Source organism: Mesoplodon bidens, assembly GCF_964165515.1.
Source record: "Mesoplodon bidens genome assembly, chromosome: 2".
Lineage (NCBI taxonomy): Eukaryota > Metazoa > Chordata > Mammalia > Artiodactyla > Ziphiidae > Mesoplodon > Mesoplodon bidens.
The window spans coordinates 158,428,227-158,452,960 of record NC_138177.1 but is presented as its reverse complement, the minus strand read 5'-3'; the positions used below and the strand labels follow the sequence as shown (position 1 = coordinate 158,452,960).

Here is a 24,734-nt window from a genome sequence, read left to right as displayed (position 1 = left end):
CCAGCCTTTGGTCTCTCCCTACTGTTTTGTTTTGTTTTGTTTTGTTTGGCCGAGCAGTGCAGCCTGTGGGATCTTAGTTCCCTGCTGTGTGCCATGTGGGATCTTAGTTCCCCAGACCAGGGATTGAACCTGCACTCCCTGCAGTGGAAGCACGGTGTCTTAACCAATGGACTGCAAGGGATGTCCTGAGCTCTCCCTATTTTAGTCTAGCCTCCACACTACTGATCTCCCTAAGGAAAAAAAAAAATCTAATATCCTTGCTTCAAAAACAAAACAAACAAAAAATTCACACATATAAAACCAACTAACTTGAGTCCTCCTATCCAAAGTATTGAAACTAAACTGCTTGGCTTGCTTATGACTGTTCTCAGTCTACAGAGCCAGCCTTATTGTCCCCCATATCCTAGGGCCCAGTATATGCTCTGAACCCAAGGACTTCTTCCAGAGGAAACTCCGTACTTTCATACCACAGGACCATTGCTCACGCTGTTCCCCTATTCTGAATTTCCTCCTAGTCCTTCTATGCTTGATCAGTGCAAGTTTTACTTCTGGGAAATCTCTGGACGACCTCAACCCTCCTGGAAGAATTAATCGCCCTTGCCTGTGTCTCCATGATTGTGTTACCTGAAAACTGGGTTCTCCACGTGGTGTTGAGCCAAAAGACACAACCAAGCCAAAAACGAGGAGAAGGAAGACTTTTATCACTTGCGGCAAGTAAGGAGAACACCGGGATCTTTCCCAAAGCAGTGTCTCGGTGAGCAGCAAAACTGCGGAAGCTTTAAGCTCAGGGTACATGCATATTCGTGAAGGGGCTTGAGCAGGGGAGAATTCAGCATAGAACTGGGACAAAAGTCGACAGAGTCCAAGTTTTAGCTGAGGGTCATGAGGGTCAGAAATGGTCGATATCATCATTCCTTAGGCTCCAGTTGATCTGGTTGTCAGGTACTTCAGGCTACCTTTACCACTGAAACAGAGCTGGGCGTCTTTACAACTGATTTACTATTTTTGCTATTGTTACTTCTCTTGCCTGAAAAGAGTCATTTGTTCCTGCATTCTTTTTTGTTCTGTTTTGTTTTGTTTTGTTTTGTTTTGGCCACACCATGCGGCTTGTGGGACCTCAGTTCCCTGACCAGGGATTGAACCCGGGCCAAGGCAGTGAAAGCCTGGAATCCTAACCACTAAGCCACCAGGGAACTTCCTGTTCCTGACTTCTTTCTTTCCCTTAAGATCATTCATTACTGAGGCCTGTTCAAGGGCAAGTACTGTGTCCAGGCTTAGATCACAAAATGGCTTAGGCCAAAATTGGCTTTGCTTAGGTCAAGAAAGCCATGCCTGGTTCTCTTTCTCTGGGGACCCCCTACACTATCTGTTTACCATAGCACTTATTCTGTCAAATCTACCCTGTACTGATGCTGTATGTTAACTTGATTATCTCCCCTACTAGACTATGGTCTTCAAACATCACAGACCTCTTCTGACCTTGCACCCTGCTGCAGTGTCTAGTACAGAGCCCATTACCTGTACTAGAAGAGTACATTTCTTCTTCATTAAAAAAATGAACACCGGGCTTCCTTGGTGGTGCAGTGGTTGAGAGTCCGCCTGCCGATGCAGGGGACGTGGGTTCGTGCCCCGGTCCGGGAAGATCCCACATGCCACGGAGCGGCTGGACCCATGAGCCATGGCCACTGAGCCTGCGTGTCCGGAGCCTGTGCTCCGCAACGGGAGAGGCCACAACAGTGAGAGGCCCGTGTACCACAGGAAAAAAAAAAAAAAAAAGGACACCATGAGTGGTTCCTGGTCAGAGAGCCCACCCTTCTCTACCTACCCACACTATTTCTCAGCTCAGTCAAGAAGCCCAGGGGACCCCCTGGTCTTTCCTTTTCTCCCCCCATTCATTGCCCAGCTACCTCTGCTCCGTGTACGGCTGAATCTTTTGCACAATGATGTCGGAATCCAGCACCCCCAGGAGGACCCCAATCTGGCGGATGAACATCCCCTTCAGCCTCTCAGTTAGCTGACTGACGTTGACATCCAAGATGATCTCCACCAGGTTGTTTTTCCTGGGATCTGGAAAGCATGTGGATCAGTCATGGCTTTAGAAGTAGGAGAGTTAACATAGACCTGCCACTGTGCATGTGCTTTGGCCCAGGAGAGAATGTGGTGAGAGCATTCAGAAATGCAACTGCTCTCCTTCAATATGGAAAGGCACAATAGTGAATTCCCCATTGCTTTGTCCTGGTCCCCAGCAATCTGGGGCTGGCTTGGAGAGCTTCAGAAGCACTCCTGGTCTCTACACCAACCTGGCAATTACCACACATGTGCTGGGGACCAGGCCGAAGTGACGGGGTTTAGTGAAGGAAGTGGGGAACAGAGAAACACTTCAAGGTTTGTTTTAAAAGTCTCTGCCCAGTTGGCTTTGCTGAACTCTCCAGGCCAAGTGGCAGGTATCTAGCAATCTCTCCTGATCCAATCTGATTTTCAGTAACTTGCTGTACTTTGTCTACAACAATGGGAGGGAAATTTTCCATCTCAACAATCTTATGGGAATACATCTGCCCTACAGTGTGAAAACCATAAACACAAAGGAAATACAGGCAGCCAAGAAACAAGGATTTCCTTAAAACAACATCACAGCTGGACGATGTTTTTACAACTCTAGAACTATCTATAAGACCATTGTGCTTTACACTTTTGATTATGTCCTAAAGACTATTCTACACTTGCAAGTTAAAAGTGACTATTCAGAATACCTATTCACATACTTGGATGCACCATTTGCCTGTCCTGATGTATAATTTATATAATTAGTAGACTATCTGTGATCTGATTTTAAACACAGAAGAGACTTTATAGTGTCTTGGCTGTTGTCCTTCAGAGAGGTAGGACAAGGACTGGAAGACCTGCCAAGATCCCTTCCCACCTAAGACATCTGTACATTAGCTTGGCCTAGATAATAAAGAGTAGGTTTAAAGTTAATACCTTCTCATCAGTTGTTCAGGAATTTATAAAGCTCTACCCCACCCTGTACTCACTGCCTCCCTATTACCAAATTAGCCTTGATACAAAACAAAAACATGGTTCTATTTAAGAAAGAAATTTTACCTCTGCAAATCTTAAAAATTTAAAGGATGCCAGTTACTTTACCTTCCCTGGGGGTTGTCAGATAAAGCCTGAGGCTCAACTTAAAAAAATAAGTCATTTTCCGCAGCTGGGTGCTGATAAGACACCATGACTCAAGTTATTCCTGTGCTCAGATTCCCAAAGCACCCTGAGCCCTCTCTCATCAGTCACACGTAAAGGAGAAAGTGCTGGAGTAGGGGCCCAAAGGCCTGGCTCTGACACAACTGCTGTGTGAAGCTGAGCAAGCCCTGCCCTCTCTGAGTTTCTGTTTCTCCATCTGAGCTAAGTAGGGGGAGGTCCATATTTCTGCGTGGGTAGGAGAGGTCTTGTTGGAACAGAAAGTCTCTAAGGAGTTCTTAGCTTGGGGATTCTAGATTTTTTTAAAGCTGGATATGCCATCTGGCTCTGTCCATGCTGGGGGAAGGGTCTCAAGATCGAGGCCCTGCTAGGCTGATCCAGCAATTCCACTCCGACTCCTCACTAAATGAACTCACCAGGTTTCACCTCCACAGTGGTCCGGTCTGTGTCACTCTCACCCTTCGCATCAGTCACTTTCAGGTGAAATGTGTAGGTTCCCTCAACCAGGTTGGAAAGAAAGAGGACAGGGTGGTGGTCAGAGTGATTTAACACCTCCTGCGGGGTTGAACGACATGGCTATATGGCAGAACAAAACCACACTCCTTTTGTGGAGTCAGCTGTTGTGTCTGTCATAACTAAGTCCCCTCTGGGCTAGACGGCTTTGACTCGGGGCAGTTCCTGCTCTGTGACGGCACTACAGCCCACAGCAACCAGGATCAGGGAAAAGAATCACATTCTGTTCCACACTAGCTTGAGGGGTGACCCTAAGCAAGTCATTTAACCTCCCTGGATTTCAGAGCACAATCCAGGTTTGACATAAGAGACCGCCTGGTTAAAACAGGTACTGGAGTGTTTAGCTCAGCCTCCTCTCCTCATCGCACCACGCTGACCTGTGTAGCTCTCCACCTGCTGGCACACTCACCCCTGCAGCTGGGCTCCCCTCATCTCGAGTCCAGAGGTAGTTGACTATCCCCTTGTCATCTGAGGACTTGGAGCCATCCAGCTCTGCCGTGTCTGTGGGCAAGGTAATTACCACATTCCCAGTTATCTTGGCTACAGGTGGTTTGTTCATTTCTAAACAAAGAGAAACCATGGAAAAAAATGTATCATTCAGGAAAAGAAGAAATGCTTCTCGTGATGCTTATAAGGAAATTAAACTTCAAAATTATCTTAAACGGAGAACTGTTTTAAGTGCTTATCCATGCCAGCAACTAACAGTGTAGAGTTAATGCCACCAGTGCCACAGGTCCTGAGGCTCCAGTCCCACCCAGAGAAATGTTCCCCTGACACCAGTACAGTAGAGGGGACCAGTATAGTTTCCTCTTGTATTCTCATAGCAGCCTCCCCCAAAGGAATCCATTTCTCTGCTTGGGGATATATGATGATTGGAAACGAAGGCCTAAAGTGGATTAAAGCCCTGAAGTTCAGGTTTCATCAGCTGATACCACAAATTATCTTCAAAATATGACTGAAAATGTTATTCTCTGAACATCTTTTTTGACTCCTTCCTTAGCATTTTAATAGAGAAAAAGAAGAGAGACACTTTCCTTACCCTGGGCCCCACCTGCAGCTTTGGTTACTCAGTGTGTGCTCTCTACTCACTGAGTTCAGTATACTGTGTTTGGGGGTCACCTGCATATCTGATAGTTTTTCTACCATCAGCCTATAGACCTCTCCCAAGACCATCACTGATCACTGTGCCTGCAAACCAGAGCAAGGCCAATCCGCTTTTGCTCAAGTTGGCCTCAGCGTGCATGCTCCTAGGATGAGCATAGGAAGCTACAGTGCAGGGCAGTCATTCTAAGGTCTGACAGCAGGTGTCACTGTAGCTAGCAGGAGAGTCACGGAAATCCCAGCAGCAGAGGCAAAACAAAAATGCAGGGCTTCCCTGGTGGCGCAGTGGTTAAGAATCCGCCTACCAATGCAGGGGACAGGGGTTCGAGCCCTGGTCCGGGAAGATCTCACATGCCACAGAGCAACTAAGCCCGTGTGCCACAACTACTGAGCCTGTGTTCTAGAGCCTGCGACCCACAACTACTGAGCCCGAGTGCCACAACTACTGAAGCCCGCGTGCCAAGAGCCTGTGCTCCGCAACAAGAGAAGCCACAGCAGTGAGAAGCCCGTGCACTGCAACGAAGAGTAGCCCCCGCTGGCCCCAACTAGAGAAAGCCTGCACGCAGCAACGAAGACCCATGGCAGCCAAAAATAAATAAATAAATAAATAATTTTTAAAAAAAATACAAAGGAAAAAAACCTTAATTCTCTCCCTATTCAACTGAGAAGGAAGGGAGGGAAAACAAGAAGTTAAAATTCACCTTAAAAGTAGCTCACTCAAAGGCTGGTGTAGAAAAGCAACTAAGAGCTACCCTAACCTCTAACCTCTTTCCCTACTTTGTCTCTAATCAGTTTCTGCAACCAAACAAGAGATGATGTATTCTTCAGTTATCTGGCCCAGAGGCTGCTGCACCAACCCAAGGCAGTGAGGTACCTTCTTTGACAATGACATTCACAGAGCTCTGGCTTTGCAGGTTCCTCTCATCCTTGACGGTCAAGGTGAACACGTAGGTTCCCACTTGCAGCCCAGTCACAGTGGCGACACTGCTGTTAGCATTCTCAAGTTGTACCCCGTCAGGTCCCCTGGACAAAGAGAGAAACCAGAGGGTGGAATTGTATCTGTCTACTGCTCTCCTGTCCCCGTCGGAGCAGACAATTACTGCCTCAGCTAAGACATAAACTATTGTTTCTCACACCTTGAGAGGGCATGTTTAAAAATATTCCATTTGGACAGAGTGTCATTTGGCCCCAAAATACAGGCTACCTGCTGATCAGAAAATTCCATTCACCAGCTTTCAAACACATCTAGCCTTATCCTTTGTAAGAGCTTCTAGAACATTCAAACTCTTTGCTGCTCCAGTAAAAGGAAGAAAGTGCTCTGAGCAGGTCTCTGATCAAAAGAATGATTTAAGAGTGAAGTTTCTGAAAAGCATTTCTGGCCCAGTGGTTGGTTCAGCTCTTGCCAGAAAAGAAGCAAAATGCATTTCTTAATCACATGCCAAACTCCCTCTTGCTGAAAAGTCAGGGAAAGGAAATGGGCCAAGGCTACAGAGGAACTCTCAGGGAAAAACCATCCTCTTCTTAGCAGTTCTACAGGCAAAACTCCCTCCAGCTCCTGGACAGGAGCCACAGAGGAACCAGGATGCCCCGTATCTTTCCTTCTCCCCTGTGGCCTCACGCTGCAGCAGGTGAGCGAGCTCTGAGCCAGCATGTAGGCACAATACTGCACATATACCAGACAGCCCTTCTGTTCAAGGGTCAAAATGCCTCAGAGCTTTCCTTAACACTGCAGGACAACCAGAGAAACCTGTAGACGCCCAGGTTTTGCTCTGTTTTGTTTTGCTGTTTAAATGTATAACGCTGACCCTAGCAGCCCCCCTTGAAACAGATTCTCCTCCAAGAAGCTATGCTAAGGATTATTTCTGCTGTAAACACTAATAAAACTCAACTAAAAGGTTTATCTGCTGTATCTTCAATAAACAGTTATAATTAAAACATGCTGGGTTGGAGAAAATTAGGTTCTCCAAAAGATAGAAACGAAAGCTAAGGAAAATCATTTCTAGAATCCAACTCACTAATCGTAAGTCAAGTGCTTTTACAAGTAAAATTACAGCCCCTCCCCACCCATCTCTAACATCCTAGTCAAAAACAAAAGCAAAAACAAAAAACCCAGTCTGTCCTATGGTTGCTAACTTTGGAAATTGGGAATGCTTTTAACTCTTCCTTGGAATTGCTTCCTGTAGGATCCTGCATATAATCTGAGTTCCATTTGTTATGGTTTAAAGGAGCTGAAAGAAATTGTGAGAACCAGGGATGGTTCGATTAGGTAATTCCAATTTAATTAGTATTATTTTGGTTATTGCCTTTGGCCTCTGGCTAACATAAATGGTATATGGTATCTTCAAGGAAACAATACCAGAGTAATGCTTTCATTTTGGAGATGAATTTTCAATTCTTAAGAGCTGCTCTGGCCCATTCCCCCTGACAGCCTTACCCAGTTAATTTTGAGCAACAGTGTTTTTCTGCTCCATTACCCCTTCCATCTTGCCTCTCAAGTGTAATTAAACTATGCATTTCAGCAAATGGATTGTACCTGTAAAAGCACCAGGACCACAAAGTACTACCTGGGGACAGCTAATGGTAAGCATTCTTTTTTTTTTTTCTAACAAAAATTATATTTTTCTTAGAGTTGAAGTTTGGGATTGCAAACATTTCTTTCTAAGTAATCCCCCTTGGATAAGCTAATAAGAGAAAGTAAACTCTTAAAAGCAAATAAAACCTTGCTCTTCAAAGGTCTGGAGCCCTTGCATATATAAGGATTTTGTGTCAATACTCACTGTGTTTTTTCCCAGAGATATGAGATAATTTTCTGATCATCTGAGCTTTTGCTGCCATCCAGGGTTGTGCTATCCATGGGAAGAGTCAGCTCTTTATCTGGACCTGCATCTGCCTGTGGAGGCTTGTTGTTTTCTAGAAGACAAGAGACTTGGGAGTTCAAAAGCAGGCAGTCCAGCTGGGAAAGGAGAGGAACCAATTGGGACATATGTTCTGGAAGCCTCAAGGACTCTGCCTCTCCACTCACAGAACTGTCAGATACTGTGTGAGGTAAGCATATGGTCAGGGAGCTTGCATGAAGAATATAAGACTGAAACATATAAAACATTCTGAAAGAACATGGATTGAAGTATAATGCTATAGGAGTTCAAATGACAGGGTTTGAAAGATAAGGTAGGGCTTTCTTGAGGAAGTGGGCTTTAAGCTGGCCCTTAAAGGACAGGGTGGGAGGAGTTCCCTGGTGGTCTAGTGGTTAGGATTTGGCGCTTTCACTATTGTGGCTCAGGTTCAATCCCTGGTTGGGGAAGTGAGATTCTGCGAGCCGCAGCCAAAAAAAAAAAAAAAAAAAGGACAAAAGGACATGGTAAGATTTGGGCTGGCAGAGACTCTATCTGCTAGCTCCCCTTGAAGGCACAATAACTAGCCAAGAGCAAGGGCACAAGCGAGGTCGTGAAATACTCCTTCTCTCTAGCTATGAAGAAAGCACTAGGGGAATGGACAATAGCAGCCGCCAGGGGCTTGGTGGATTGGTAACTCCCACTTCCACCCTCATAGAGCTCAGAACCCAAGCCCTTTTCTCCTTCTAAGGGTCAAGGGACCAGCCAACAGAAGAGCCTGCACCACAAGGTTAGAACTTACCAGGCTGCACAATAACAGTCACTTGAGCGGTGGCCTGCTGTCCTATTGTGTCAGTCACTGTGAGTTGGTAAGTATAGTCTCCTTCTTGCATGGCAGAGAGCTGCAGGGTAGGTGTTCTAACACCCTGGATATATAAATACAGACAAGTGGACTCCCGGAATCACATCATACAAGAAGTCCTACTCTGGTCTAAATGATTTACCCAGTTTTCTAAACCTAGGTTGGTAGTGGGCCATTACCTCCCAATTCAACATAATTACTGAATGCTCAATCAGACACTGTGGGACATCTTGTTAAAAGTTTCACCCTTCAAGGAAATAACCCTCTGACACAGCAACAGTTTCAAATAAAGTCAGAGCTCTCACAAGGTAGACGAGTACAGGAAAATGTGCAGAGATAATCAAGATCCACTTCTATGACCCAAGCAGAAAGAAAACCATTAACATATAGTAAAATAACACAATTTACAAAACAATGTTCTTCCTACTGAAGCCACACAGTGTGATCCTAACAATGCTGCCTCGATAAAACATGGCAGCAACGACCCAAGATGCTTTATAATGCTGTGCATGCCCTTACAGGTCTGTACAGATTCTGCAACAGCGGAGAAACCTAACCTAATACCTTGCAGACATTTTATTTGGCCTTAGGGTTCTTAAAAGTTGGAAAATTTCACATAGAAGTCTAGGTTTCTGTCTTGTCTTGAAAAGCTGGAGGACCTAGCAACACTGGGACGATACTCTAGCGTGGCAACAACCAGCCTGACTGGAGGGCTGCTGACCCCTTTGGTCAGGGCTTACGCCCTCTGGTTTGCCACAGTCCCCATCCAGTTTTCTTCATTTACTTACGTTACCTGCCTGGTGACAGATCTAGTCTCTTCTTAAATATCTCCAGAGAGAAGATGCTCACCATCTAGTCAGGCAATCTCCTCCAAGTTGTAATAGAGCTCACTAAGATTTGCACCCTTCAGCAGAAACTAACACATTTTAAAGCAACCATACTCCGATAAAAATTAATTTAAAAAAAAATTTGCACCCTTGTAGCTTCTAAAGAATTTGACTCCCTGAAATTATCCTAGAGCAGCTACCAGTCTTTTCCTCTAATACTAAACATTTAAGATAAAGTTTTTGCTGATGTGTTAACTAAAGGCCCCTCAATCTTTCTAGATTTTTTTAAAAATTCAAATGTTCTATTCACTAATCTGACTTTGGTTATTAAGATGGAGAAATGTAAGTCTTGGATGGGTGACCCAGTCCAGCAGCTCTAATTCCCTGGGCAAGAAAAGACAGAAACTTTCCCTCCTACCTGCATCTCCATCACTTTCCCTTTGCTGTTTGGGCTGAGTGACCACTCATAGCTGGTGATGCCGTGATCATCAGTGCTCTGATTCCCGAAGAGGGTGATGGAGTTTTGGGGCAGGGTGATCACTTGGTTGGGGCCTGCATTGGCCACAGGAGGGTAATCCACAGCCTTGTTCACTGTCAGGCTTGCCGTGGTAGAGTTGGTAGCTCCATCAGAGTCTACTACAGTCAAGCTATCAGGAAAGAGAGAGGAATGCAATCAGGGGTGGTCTTAAAGAAAGAGGAATAAACATGGAAGAACTGAAAATCAAGGCTAAAAAATACCAATGTGGCAGGATTACCAATCGGTAACCAATTCTAACCCATTCTTTTTGGAAAGTTAGAGTAATACTAGAAGCTAACACTGACTGAGGGTTCACTGTGTGCCAGGCACTGTTCTAAGCACTTTGTATCTCATTCAGTCCTCACAACAGCCCTATAAAGTACTATCCCCATTTTACTCCTTATACATATGAGGAGACCGAGGCAAAAAAAGGTAAAGTAACTTGCCCAAGCTTGAAAGCTTGAAAACAGTGGAGTCAGGATCTAAATCTAGACAATATATCTCTAGCACCATTTCACTCTGCTGCCTGCATGTGTCTGTGGCTGGGACCTTTATAAGCATTGTCTGATTTGGCCCTCACAACAATCATATAGAATAGGTATCATCAACCTCACTATTATAGAAGCCTTAGAGAGGTAAGAAACCTGCCCAGAGCTAAATAGTGAGCCAACATGCAAGCCCAGTTCTCTGACTCCAAAGCCCAGAACCAAGTCTTAAGAAGCAATAATCCCTGGCCACTATTCCTATAGGGTTCAAAGACGTTACACTAAATAAAGCAAGCTCCGACTGCAGCAGGCTCTCCTCCCATCATCCTGTTTTGGCTGTGTACACAGCACAAGAATGGACTTCCTGGGCAGACAGTCTCTAGGATGGACCAGGAGGGCTAGCTCCAGTAAGATAGGAGCCTGAGATGGAAATGAATTCTCCTACGCAAGCATCCCACAGTTTGTGCCAGTGTGAAAGAGAATTTGCAAGAGAAAAAAAAATGTTCATTTGTAAGAGCAGGCTTCTACCTAAGTGATGCCTTCCAGCTGAACAGCCTAAAGCTTCTCTTGCCACCTCAAAATGTGAGCATAAGCAAGCAAGGAGGTTTGGGCTGCTTCCATTTTGCTCACAGAAAGAGGAAAAGCATATAAAAGACATGTCGTTTGTTTAAATCTCACAACCAGCCACAGAAAGAGCCAGACATCTGTGGGGTTTTTATCCCACAATCTCACTTTTTACCTATGATCTTAAGGGGACTTCTGATATTACAGCTTTTAGAAAAAGAACACAAAAACATCAGACACACAGACATGTGCAAATCAGCAAACATCTGAAAAAGAAAAATCCACAGAAGTTTTCCTCTTTCCAGTTTCTGTTTTCAGTTTTCTGTTGTTTTTTTTTTTAACATGTCTTATTTGTCTCCTATTTCAGAACAAAAGCAAGTTATAGACAGATGGCAAAATGGCAACTGCCCATTACGCTGACTTTCATCTCAGACAGTCCCTGGCTTGCACGCAAAAGTTCTGGAACCAAACAGCAGCTGACCACAGGGCTGGGGAAAGAGGCCACTGCTGTGTAAAAGCAGGGGAGAGGAAAATGTAAGTGGAATCAAACAGATTGGACCTTAATGCTAATCAAACCCAATCCCATCATTTCATGGACTGAGGCTTAGAAAAAAAGGACTGCACCCAATATCCCATTCACCCAAAACGCTCTAGGTTAACATTGTGGTTAAAAGCTCAGACTCTGGAATCAGACAACCTGTGTGACCTTGGGCAAGTTACTTAACCTCTCTGTGACTATATTTCCTAATCTGTAAAATAAGAGCCATTATAATACCAGGTACAAGGGTTAAATGGGCTACTGCGTGCAAAGAGCTCAGAACAGTACTTAACACAGTAAATGTTCAAGAAGCAGTAGCTATTATTGTTACTATTTCAAAAAGGGTCAACATCACCCAGGCTAAATTCCATAAATGTTAAAATTCCTATATTAGAAATCCAAGGTGAAAACCAACTCACATTTCCATTTTAACTCAGTGAGAAGGCTCCTGCCTTGTTGTAATAGCAGCTACCCTTCATTCACTTGAAGTCTTGAGTCAGTGAGAGCGCTGCTAAGTCAGAACTTGTATATTTATTTGTATGGTAGGTGCTGTGCTAGGACATTCCTTGCTGTGTCTCTGGTAGTGTCTAAAGCGTGGTTAATCTCAGATCCAGTGGGGAAGACAGATACCCATGAACAAGCCGTTGCACCATGGCAGGCACCACATAGAGGTACTGAGTGCAACAGGGAAAGAGGAGGGACATTCCCTCTCCTCTCTGGAGGGATCTCAGAGAGCCTCACAGAAAACTGAGGAGGTCCTTAAAGATAGGCGGAGTCCCAACAGATTGAGAAGGGCATTCAAGGAAGCATAAACAAAATACATATAGGCCAAGTCAAGAAGCAGAGTAGAATGAGTCCTGACTTGGGGATTAGAAAATCTGCATTTCAGCTCCAGCTGTGTGACCTCAGAGAAGTTAGTAAATACACCGAGCCTCATTCTTCTCAGACGTAAAATGAGGATGGTATAGTGTACATATGGTGTTTGCATGACACTCATGTACCAGTGCTTCGTAGCCTACAGTGAGTAATGCAAATATAAGGAGGATTGCTCTAGGGTCAGCCTCAGACTCATTAATCACAGTCTAGTATATCAACACTAGTTCCCAAAAGAACTGACTTTGAATCAAATTCTCTGAAAATCCCCAACAGAGAAAGATGCTACAAATCATATTCAAATAAACCACTAAGTCAAAAGTAAAGATTTTGATATATCCTAAGTTGAGGAAGCATTTCCCAAAGGGGAGAGATGAGAGTAGATTCCTTCTAGATTTTTCCTGAGAAAAGGCAAAGGAAGATGGGCCCTTTCACTTAATGACAGAAATTCTAAAAAAAAGGTTTGGATATATGCCAAATAAGGCTTTGAGAAGGATTAGCTGTGTGGATCCTGATCTATTATGCAAGGACCTTTGCCCTAAAAAGTTATGACTATTGTGACCACTGTTACAACATGGCTCAAAGAACCAGTGGAACCAAAGGCTATATTATCAGCCAACTCTACAGGGAATTTGATATCTGTCAGAGTGACTCCTGTAAGAACGTAAAACCCATAAGGGGAAAAAAATGGCCTATGGTAAACTTGAAGGATCCAAATTTACCTGAAAGTGTAGTTCCCAGGGACGAGCTTACTTAGTTTTAATATGGCCGTATCTTCAGAAATCTTCTCTTCTCTCAGAGGTCCCTTAAGTTCTTCCCAATGGTACTGGACGATCTTATCATCATCCATGCTTTCTTGACCATAAAGAAATATCAGTTACAGCATGAGAGCACTGGGTCTTAGCACTTATCCAGTTTACACAAACCAGGGCAACTACCCAGAGATTTGAGGCTAGGAAAACTTTATGAAATTACAGACTATGTCTCCAGAGTGTTTCTTCCCTCGGATTACTGGGTCATTCTGCCTCTCTATGAATATTCCACTGCGTAGTTTTCCAAGGACTCCAACACAGGCAACCTCTGGTTAAAACGCTACTGTATTAAGTATATGTATAAAAAAAGGAGAATCAAAAGGTCTTAAACACATGAAAAGATACTCAACCTCACTTAAAAAAGAAATGCAAATTTAAATTACACTTGAGATAGCATTTTTTAACCTCTCAAATTGGTAAACACCAAAGTTTCACAACGCATTATGTGGGTAAAAAGTGTGGGGAAAGAGGCCCCCTCATAAGTCATAGTGGAAGCATAAATTGATACAACCTCTATAAGGAGCAATTTGGGAAAATTTATCTTTGTCCCTGCAATTCCTCTTCTAAGAATTTAATACTTCAGATCTACTTGCACTTGTGTTGTGTATCTGTAGGACATTTAATATTTGTGTTAAATGTCACGCTTACAAGATTATTCACAATAACGTTATTTGTAATAGCAAGTCAAAAGTAATCTAAATGGTCATCAATAGAGATTGAAAACAAGTACATATGCATACAATGAAATCATATATTCATATCATAGAAGGTTATGTAATCATTAAAAGAAAAAAAGAATGAAGAAGTATTGCATGTGTTAATTCAGAAAAATTCTCCAACATATAGAAACAAGCACTGTACATAACACTGCACGTAATGTGTTGTCATAAGGACTGTATATGTATTTTCTTATATACGCATCAAATATCTCTGGAAAGATACATAAGATAATACCATTGGTTGTCTGGAGGAAAACTGGATAGTTGGGAGACCGGGAGGGTAGTGATTCTTTTCACTGTGTACCTTTACATATTATTCAACTTTGATCTAATCAAAAATATAAAATAAAATGGTACTAAGTGAACCCTTTCTGTCACTCTCACAAGTGTTTCTTCCTGTTCTGCCTCTTCCTCTTGGCCTGCTACTCTTCTGTCCTCCTCTTCTGGCCAGAATCACCTACATGAACGGTTTAACCCGCTAGAGATCCCTCTGCTAAAGCAGCAGTTGCCTCTGCCACAAGCCCCTGTTGTGCCAAGACACTCGGGGTGACAGGGCCTTAACGGGCCCCCAGAGAGATCAAGCCAATGCTGGAGGGCGACAGGCCCAAAACCTCTTGCACACACAGAGCCAAGGCCCAGAAATCCTCTCATGTCACCCATCAGGTGACACTACTCTGAAGGGTGACATGTTAACAACGGGCCCAGGCAGGGGTGTGTGCTCCATTCTGTGAGTCTCTCCAGGAGAAGGCTAACGAGAATCTTGCTAGGCAGTGATGGCTGAGTGAGAGCTCTTTGTCAAGACTCTCAGTTACTTATCTTGTCATGATAGGAAGGAGCTTTGTTTCCATAGCTAAGGATGGCAACTCCAGGCAAGCGAATTTGAAAACCAGCAAGTTTCAACTAAAATAATGCTAAATACATGAATAATCCTACTTTCTTACCATCTCAGAGCAGAACTATTACTGCAGACAGGCCACACGGGGATTTTAAACAGGGCCTGTCTGGTTTTTACTTCCTAATCAATTGCTTCAGATGGTTGGTCTTCCCCTAACATGGCCGAGGACTGGCCTAAACACTATGCAGACATAGCTGGCCCCAAACCTTCTACCAGTACACAGTGAAGGCTCTTCTAAAACATCATGCCTAGACAAGTACTCACGGCTGCCATCAATGACTGTAGAAGTGGTTGGCAGAGAGATCTCCTGGAACTGTGGTGACACAATGGCAACAGGAGGCCGATTCTTACGGGGCTCTGCAAGAACATGACCCACAAGAAATTGGAAGAGGGTCTTTATAAATTATAGGAGAAGCAGGCCATATCTGGGTGGAGCATAAGTCATTTTCCATTACATAAGTGAGAGCTGAGCATCACCAAATGGTAAAGTCACAAGATCAGGTTGCCATTCTAACCTAAGACACCTGGGAGTGTTAAAGCCTCTTCTAAGCCTGACGACTGCTAAGGCCATGCCCTGCGCATTCTTTCAATGCTCATGTCCTATCTACTACATCAGAAGTACTATAGCAGCAACTTCCTGTTTTCAAGCAAGCTGAGTAGAGGTGGACAACAAACAAGCTTTGTGAACTAGGAATTGCCCAATACATAAATATATTACAAAAAAAGAATGAGAATTTAAAACCCCTAAAATCAAATCTCCATCTCCTTGGGAATCCTGCAGGAGCAGTGGAGACATGGCCAGGGCGGGGTAACATACCTGGTTTCACTGTCACATTCACATAGCCTTCCCCATGGGCATTCTGGCCATCTACAATCACTTTGAATTCATACAGGCCTGGAGTGAGCTGCAGAAGTGAGAAGATCTTTTAGACAACCACGAACAGCAGCAATTATATTTAAAATAACACATATATCTGAATTTTCCAATGCTGTTTCTTGAATTCTCCTCTTCTTGCACCATTTCCAAAATGGAGAAAGTAAACTAGCTGAAGATATGAAACAATGAATTATAAACTAAAAAACCATAGCTTTTCATGTGAATCTTACTACTAGCTGACTCGCAACAACAGAAGGGATTTCAACATCTCTGTACTCCCATTTTCTTTTCAGAAGAACATTAAGGGCCCAACCATCCTACTTCACAGTTATGAAATTAAAACAATCATCTCTGCAAAGAAAAACATTTTGTAAAAACACCAAATAGCTCTCAAATATCTGAATATTTCCCCCTCCTGATTTCCACTAACTGTATGAACATAACATAAAAAAAAATCACCCACAATCCCATTGTCCTAACACCCCAATTAATCACATTTTTCTTATTTCCTTCTAATCTTTTACCACATCCAAAAAAAGAGCTATAAACAGTACACCTGTTCAACAAACATGTATTGAGAATCAATTATATGTGGTCATTGTCCTAGGCTTGAGGTTTGGAGAGGAATTAGATAAGGTCCCTACCTTTGAGGAGCTCATATTTCAGTGGTATTCAGGGCCTAGCTAAAATCACGATATATAGGACTTTTTATTATTCTTTCTTCCATTCATTTAGCATGAACACTTTCCCCATTAGAACAGTCTCTTAAATAGTCATTTTAATGGCTGCAGAAGAGTACATGAATAAATGTGCCATAATTCACATAAGCATTTCACATTGTTGGATATTTGGGTTGTTTCCAAAATTTTACTATTATAACTAATGCTGTGGTGAACATCTTTCAGGTAAAATGATTTTTTTCTTTCTTTTGAATTATCTCCTTTGGGTAAACGCTAATTGAATGCATGGAGCATTTTGGACCACTTCCTTCTTCTTGTAATGCTCTCCTTCCTTGGCTTTCACTTCTAGGCCTACTCCACATTTTCTTCCATTTCCTCTTCCTTCCATACCTTTAATGACAGTGTTCCCCAGGATTCCAATTGCAATCCGTTTATTACTTCACTCTACACACTCTCTGGATGTTTTCATCTATTTATGGCTTCAGTTGTCAACTATTTGATGCTGGTGTACAAATTTATCTCTCCAGCCCGGACTTGCATCCTGATCTCTAGCCCCTTACCCCCAACTACTTACTGGTCCCTCCACTCAAATGTTTCACAGGTACCTCAACCTCACTCTGTCCCAACATGAATTAATCATCTGCAAACCTCTTCCAAACCTGCTCCTCTTTCTATGTTCCTCATTTCAGTGAATATCACCTCAAATATACCAACATCCAACGAAGTGTCTAAGCCAAAAGGCTAAAATTATCCTGGACTTCTCTTCCTCAACACCTCCACCCAATTAATTGATCACCAAGTTGACCTCCACAGTATTTCTCAAATCCACCCACTTCTCTCCATTCACACTGTCATCACCTTAGTTTTTAACCATTCATCATAGCACAGTTCTTAAGAGCATGGGTTTAGAGATGGAAAGTTCCAGTTCAAATGTACCATTTAATAGCTTTGTGCACTTTGGCCAAACCACTTTGTTTTTCTAATTTTTAGTTTCGTCATTTGTAAAACAAATACTAATATTTACATCTTGGGGTTGTTAGGAAGATTAAATAACTGCATAAAATAATTAGCACTGTTTCTGGCACATGGTAAGAGCTCAATGGGTGGCTTTTAAGTTTTATTTTATTTATTTAGTTTTTTTTCACTCAGACTATTATCACCTCACACCTACATTTTTCAATAGATTCCTCCCTGGTCTCCCTAGTTTGAGTCTTATCTCCTCCAATCTGCAGTCAGGGTGATCCTTCTAAACTGAAAATCTGAACATGTCATTCTCCTGCTTAAAACCTTTCAAAGGCGCCATATTCCCTCTGGATAAGAGTCAAAGGCCTCACTCTGGCACACACAAGGCTCTGTGCAATCTGGCACCTGCATCTCTCCAACTTACTTGTGCCACTGTTCCTCTCATACCATGGGGTCCAGTCAGGATGAACCACGTAAAATTCCCTTTTTTCCACATTTCTCTCTATTATTTGGCCCAGTGGACATACTGCTTCCTCTGCTTGGGGTATTACCACTCCACCCTTTACCCAGTAAGCCAGTCACCTTTCATGACCCAACTAGGCCAACTCTAAGAAATCTACTCTAACTCCCCAGGGCTTCCATACCCCATGCACTGACCTAGTATACTCCTGTTATAATTACCTGCTTCTGGTCAGTAGCACGTACTAGACTGTATTTTCCTAAAATGTTAATATTACGATTAATTCACTAGTAAATCCCCAATACCTGCCACATAACTAGTGTACAATGAACAGTTGTTGAAAGAAAGAGAGGAAAGAAAGGAAGGAAAGACGGAAGGAAGGTAGGAAGGAAGGAAGGGAGGAAGGGAGGAAGGAAGAAAGAAAGAAAGAAGGAAGGAAGGAAAAAGCAATTGCTTGGCTAAAGAATATGAACATTTTTATGGCTCTTAATAACTACACTGAATCCCAAAAAAAGACTGAGCCAATTTACACAGTCATGTGGCCACAAATAACCTAGCTTATCTCCCAAATTCTAAAATCCTTATGTTACCCTTAAAAGCTGTTTAGTGTGTATTTTCAGCTATCACCACTATGCTTATACAATATTCTCACCATAAATGAAAATTTGAGAATCATACACTAACAAATACTGGATGTCAGCCAGCCAGACTTTTGGAGGATTCGCTTCTGAAAGGCTGTTCCTAAGTTAAGTGTGGACAGAAAATTCTATAGTATACATGTTAGAAAATGGTCAACACCTCTACCCCATCCCTGCAAATGACAGGAGGCAAATTCACCTTGGATAGTTTGAGGATCTGGGAATGTTTCCCTTCCATTTCTCCACTGTAGTCTTTAGGATGAGTAATCAGCTGCCAGTCGTAGGTGTAGGTTTCTCCTATAGAAGGGCAGTTACAAAAATCATGAAAACACACACCTACACACAAAGAGGGCAACCACACAGCCTGTGAATAACAAAATTTTTCTAAATCTTGACAAGACCTTAGTTTTCAAGATTTCACCCCAAAGCCAAAGGGAAACCAAACATTCTGTTGAAAGAAAAGGTGGATTCTGCTGACTCAACTATAGTTAGGGCCTCTTCCACTCTCTCCCAGCAGTGCTCATTCCTGCCCCATACCCATGCTGCTTTGGGCCAATCCTCCCCTAAAATACCAGGTTGCTCATGGTATGGCATCCCAGTGAAAATACATGCCCTACAAACCACTATGGATGAACTCACTGGGAATAAAGGCCATTTTCTTGCAAAACTTCTTTTGCAACAAAGAACAGCAATGACTTCTAAATAACATGGTTCAAAAATACCTTTTTAAAGAGTGCTAACAATGCTCATCTCACTGAGGTCATCACACCCTGGTGAGTTAAAAGAGCTACTTCATTCCTGCTGAGCTAAGAAATAACACACTGCAGAAGGTGGTAGGGGATGGCCCATTTAAAACAGGCCCCAGTGAAATTAATTAAGATCAAATGAAGCATTAAATGGTCCTCATTTGTAGCTCAGACTGTATGAATGGGTAGGGTGAGGATAGAATCCTGTTATCTAAATGGAATCCCTCCCCAGTTAAAGCTGTCTTAAATATTTTTTGAAACAAGATGCATTTATGGCTACGAAGGGGGGGCATTTGGTAGGAAGGTTTCATTTAATTTACTACCCAAAAAGGGAAAAATAAAAGGGAAAAAAAAAAGAAGTCTCAAATGCTTACAGAGAATGGTCACCTTTTTCTTACTTCATGAGTTCAAAAGTTAATGCTAACGCACAGAACTTAATTCCAAACAGTCTTAAGACTAGATTTTACTTTATAAGCCTGAGATACAAGATCTATTACTCTTCCTTCCTCCAGAGAACACTAGCTTTGTTTTGGCCAGTTGTCAGCCCCAGGCAGCTCTCATAAATGTTATCTGTAGAAGTTAGGTTACATGAGGATCAGGAAAGAAGAAGTAGAAGTAGGACTGGTGCTAAGAGATGACATTTCTTTCTTTCTTTTTTTTTTTTTTAAAGTCTTTATTGAATTTGTTACAATATTGCTTCTGTTTTATGTTTTTTAGTTTTTTGGCTGCAAGGCATGAGGGATCTTAGCTCCCCGACCAGGGATCGAACCCACACCCCCTGCACTGGGAGGCAAAGTCTTAACCACTGGACTGCCAGGGAAGTCCCAAGATGACATTTCTTGAACTGTAGTTAGAAATTTTTTTTCCCCCGCACAGAAAACAGACTCACACTAGCTTGGGAATTGACAATTTTATAACATCTAAGGCTAGCAACACAAATTTCAACAAATGACAATACTCTTAGAACAGGAAAGCTCAGGGGACGAATTATGCCTTGCAGACAGGAATTTGCCCAAGGGTAGGAACAACTGAGTATAGGTCTGTTAGACAGAATGCTGGTTTTAATGATTTAGGGCAGTGGTTTTCAAGTCACGCCTCTGAACCCTAGAGGGATCCTGAGAGGTGCTGCAGGGGCTGCCATAGGAGATGAGAGGAATGAAGAACAGGCAGAGCTGGTCCTGTCTCATCGTCCCCAACCTTTGAAAGTTTGAAACCATCCATCTCATGTATCTGATTAATACTGAACAAACTGGGGAGCGGAGAGTTGAAAGAATCTGTTTTTGAACTGATGTGTTTTGGAATACTGATATACAAGGTGATATCAACTCACAGAAATGTATATGCAAATAGGGCTTAGAAAAGAAAATACAGTACAGCCAGGATATCTTTCACAGAAGAGTGGAAGTAACTGCAGCTCAAAGCAGTTCTTTCTTTACCTGAATCTTCAAAGGCCACCAAATCCATTCACCTTAACTTATCACCAGAAGAGGAAAGGAATATGTTTCTCTATAGGAAGGTGGAATGAACTGATAAGGAAAACGCAATGTGAGGGCAGAAATAAAGAACAGAGAGGGGGCTTCCCTGGTGGTGCAGTGGTTGAGAATCTGCCTGCTAATGCAGGGGACACAGGTTAGAGCCCTGGTCTGGGAGGATCCTACATGCCGCGGAGCAGCTGGGCCCGTGAGCCACAACTACTGAGCCTGTGTGTCTGGAGCCTGTGCTCTGCAACAAGAGAGGCCCGCGCACCGCGATGAAGAGTGGCCCCCGCTTGCCACAACTAGAGAAAGCCCTCTCACAGAAACGAAGACACAACACAGCAAAAATAAATAAATTAATTAATAAACTCCTACCCCCAACATCTTCTTTAAAAAAAAAAAAAAAAAAAAGGACAGAGAGGGCATTTAGGTTCTGGAAAAGTAGTTTTTGCATAAATACACTATTTGGTACTAGGCCCAGAAAGTAGGGATATTGTATTGGAAACATGTGTACCTAAAATGGAAGGACCCCATCCTGAATACAGTAAGGCATTTTGCTTAACTAGCCTTACAATGAGCTACTTGACTAACCTTATAATGAGAGTTAACACAAAGCCAATGCAATCATTTTCCATCAACATGTGCTTCACTTCATGTCACAGATAATCTTAAGAGAATACGTGTTTATAAGTCAAACTTTGGTATATTAACATGTACTTCAAAGGTTAAAGGGATGCACATATTACAAAAGTTTTCTTAAGTAATAAATTAATCATCCCCTAATTTATATATTTTATAAATTTGAATATTGTATATTACATTGGGCTTGTCTTTTTTTTTTACATGACAAATCTATATTAGTAGTAGTCTTGAATAACTTCTCTACAAGTTCTATATCTGCTACTTACTAGCTGTTTGGCCAAAATAAACAGGTTAACCTGAGTCTCAGTTTTAAATGGGCATAATAAAATCTACATTTAATGAGCATCAGCTATGTGCTAGGCACTGAGGTATATAGGTACGTTATGCCATTTCATTTTGCCCTTAAAGTAACCTTATGAAGTAGGAATTATTATCCTCATTTTACTGAGAAAGAAATGGAAACTTAGAGAAGTTAAATAATTTGCTTAAAATCATTCAGCTAATGACTGGCTGAGCTCAGATTTGAATCCAGCCTTGACATCAAAGCCCATGATCTCAAACATTATATTGCCTCTCATATCACATAAATATTTGTGCATGTTCAAGCTATTATCTTATTCTCATAGGACTTTTACAGAGAGTAAATGTATGTAGATTCCATTATGAATTAAAACATTACACAAATATAAGTGGATGTTTTACCTGCATCTGGCTCTTGGAGGACATATGCATTTAACTGAACTTCATTCTTAGGCAAGGTAATCTGGACACTGTTTCCAGCAGATACCACCAGTTCCTTTATAACTGGAAATGAAGAAAATACACAAGAGATAAGAAATTAGATCCAGACTATCTCATTTCTCTCCTTCCTTTTGTGGCCAAATTTCTTCTATAAACAATATTCAGCTACTGCCTTCATTTCCTCATTATTCACCCACTCTCTAATCCCCTGCAACGTGACTGTGCCCCCACTTTTCCACAGAAAAGGATCCTTAGAGGTCATCAACAAAGTGCTTCTTAGCAAATCTAATAGCTGTTTCTCAACCCTCATCCTTCACCCCTGTGGTATCTAATACTGCTGACTGCCTCCATCTTAAAACTCATGGTTATCATGACACCATATTATTCCACTTTCTTCCTTTCTCTCTGAGTTTTTCTCCACTGTATTTTAACTATGGTCTTTCCCTAAGCCCTCTTTATATAGTACTTTCCACAGAATTCAATAAACAGAGTTCAACTCTGTTTCAAGGATCATCATGCTGATACATAACTTTCTAATAAAATACATATATAAAGTTCCTAGAGAAAAAGGCAAGTGTTGGCCGCAAGGCCAGCCTTAATTTTCTTTCCATTTCAACTGATACAGCCATAGACTTAGATAATTCCAAGAATCTTAACCGGTCTTCCCTCTGCTAGCTCGCCCCATTCTAATCCATTTTGTCTCCCTAAAACACCCATCACCATGAATTTTTCTAAAATACTCACCCACCATGATACTCTCCTACTTAAGACCCCCACTCCCACACCATGTTTCAGTCCAAATTCCTAACCTGGCATCAGGGATCCATCATCATCTGATCACATCATCTCACCCTTCCACCCAATTCTGCCTCTAGTTATACTCATTTTCCCTCTTGTGCTCCACAGAAGTCTACTCTTGGGGACTTTGCTAAAGCTTTTTTCTTCAATTGGGGTGTGTGCTTACTTTATTATAAATACAGTACTTTGTTTCTAGCCTAAAAGCCAGGCTTCTCTCCAAAAAATCTTCCCAGACCATTTCAGTTCGAACTTATCTACTTCTTGAACTACTTTAGCATTTTTGGAACATCCATATCAGCCAATAGCTAGATACTATATTTTTGCTTTTCACCAGCTATTCCATACATGTCAAAGCTTCTCCACTATGGCACGACCAATTCTTTGGACCAATTCTCTGGACCACAACATTTTGGACCAATTCTTTGTGCATGTTGGGGTTGGGATGGGGGGAGACTGTCCTGTGCACTGTAAGATGTTTAGTAGTATCCCTAGTCTCTACCCACTAGATGTCAGTAGCACCCCTCCTCCACGGTTGTAACAACGAAAAATGTTTACAGGCTGTTGAGAACCACTGATTATATAAATCTTATTTCTCTAACAATAATTGTTCACTTGGTATGAGACCTAGGAACTAGAGAGCTTAAAGCAAACAACTGGTTGGTTCACCCATATTCCAAGACTGGAAGGTGAAAAGGGTTTCTTAGACAAATATGAAATTTGAGATTTATCTGTCTGCTTGGGAACACTGCACTTGGGGAGAAATGAAACCATCCATTATGGAAGCTTCAGCATTTAGACACTCCAGGAGGTGGAATAAGAATTGCTGCAGTAACTTTCAAAAAAAAGAAAAAAGAAAAGAAAGAAAGAAGGAAATCACTCTACTTAGAGAAAGTATAATGGTCAAAAATACAGCGCAGGGCTTCCCTGGTGGCGCAGTGGTTAAGAATCCGCCTGCCAATGCAGGGGACACGGGTTCGAGCCCTGGTCTGGGAAGATCCCACATGCCGCAGAGCAACTAAGCCCGTGCACCACAACTACTGAGCCTGAGCTCTAGAGCCTGTGAGCCACAACAACTGAGCCTGCGTGCCACAACTACTGAAATCTGCGTGCCTAGAGCCTGTGCTCTGCAACGAGAAGCCACTGCAATGAGAAGCCTGCGCACCACAATGAAGAGTAGCTCCCACTCACCACAACTAGAGAAAGCCCGCATGCAGCAACAAAGACCCAATGCAGCCAAAAATAAATAAATAAATTTATATTAAAAAAAAATACAGCTCAGCCCAAAACTTTCACAATTACACCAAAAATTACAACCATTCTGCCTGAATACAAAAATTACTTTAGTGCCTCAGGACTGAAACACTAAAATTTTATGTTATATTACCACTGAAGGAAACCTTAGGAAATTAAAAATTGGCAAAAATTCATTTTCACTGGCTTTGCTTCACCCTGTTGACTTTTTCAGGGGATAAAGATCAACTTAGTTCCCTTGATTAAGCATTTCCTCCTAATACCTTAGAACGGAACTATGAAGCAGACTCGTTGTTAAGGCAACACTCTGTATAAATCTCCTGCCTATGAGTTGCTTTAAAAATAAAGATGCAAAAATAATAATAATAAAAATAATAAAGATGCAGAATTCCCTGGCAGTCCAGTGGTTAGGACTCGGTGTTTTCATTGCTGTGGCCCCAGTTTGATCCCTGGCCAAGGAACTAAGATCCCATAAGCCGCATGGCACGGCCTAAATAAATAAATAAATAAATATTTAAAAAATAAAAATAAAGATGCTATCGAAATCACAGACACAAATATCTGACCCACAATCACCCATTCAGAAGGCAAACAGTTATACAGTTCCGACTCTTTCTTCCCAGTGGCCTCTGCTTGCTTGGCTCCTTGAACATTACTTAATTGAATCTAGGTACAGTGGAATTTGGCTCTGGAAAGAGCCTCAAAATACCCATAGGCTGGAGCTTATT

The 24,734-nt window shown here is 42.2% G+C and overlaps 1 protein-coding gene across 2 annotated transcripts in view; it reads right to left on the bottom strand.

The window, feature by feature from the left end:
- KIAA0319L (KIAA0319 like) overlaps positions 1–24,734 on the bottom strand; it is a 109,131-nt gene that overhangs the window by 15,592 nt on the left and 68,805 nt on the right. Inside the window, exons 5-17 of one of the 2 annotated variants that reach the window (XM_081226678.1) lie at positions 21,919–22,020; positions 18,553–18,650; positions 15,553–15,640; positions 15,000–15,092; positions 13,032–13,164; positions 9,751–9,979; positions 8,811–8,858; positions 8,446–8,569; positions 7,590–7,722; positions 5,687–5,835; positions 4,121–4,272; positions 3,615–3,753; positions 1,908–2,067 (exon numbers count right to left, since the gene is read on the bottom strand). In XM_081226678.1, the coding sequence (XP_081082804.1) occupies positions 1,908–2,067; positions 3,615–3,753; positions 4,121–4,272; positions 5,687–5,835; positions 7,590–7,722; positions 8,446–8,569; positions 8,811–8,858; positions 9,751–9,979; positions 13,032–13,164; positions 15,000–15,092; positions 15,553–15,640; positions 18,553–18,650; positions 21,919–22,020 (1,648 nt within the window). The remainder of the gene's footprint in view (positions 1–1,907; positions 2,068–3,614; positions 3,754–4,120; positions 4,273–5,686; positions 5,836–7,589; positions 7,723–8,445; positions 8,570–8,810; positions 8,859–9,750; positions 9,980–13,031; positions 13,165–14,999; positions 15,093–15,552; positions 15,641–18,552; positions 18,651–21,918; positions 22,021–24,734) is intronic. The other variant, XM_081226679.1, reaches the window with a different exon arrangement.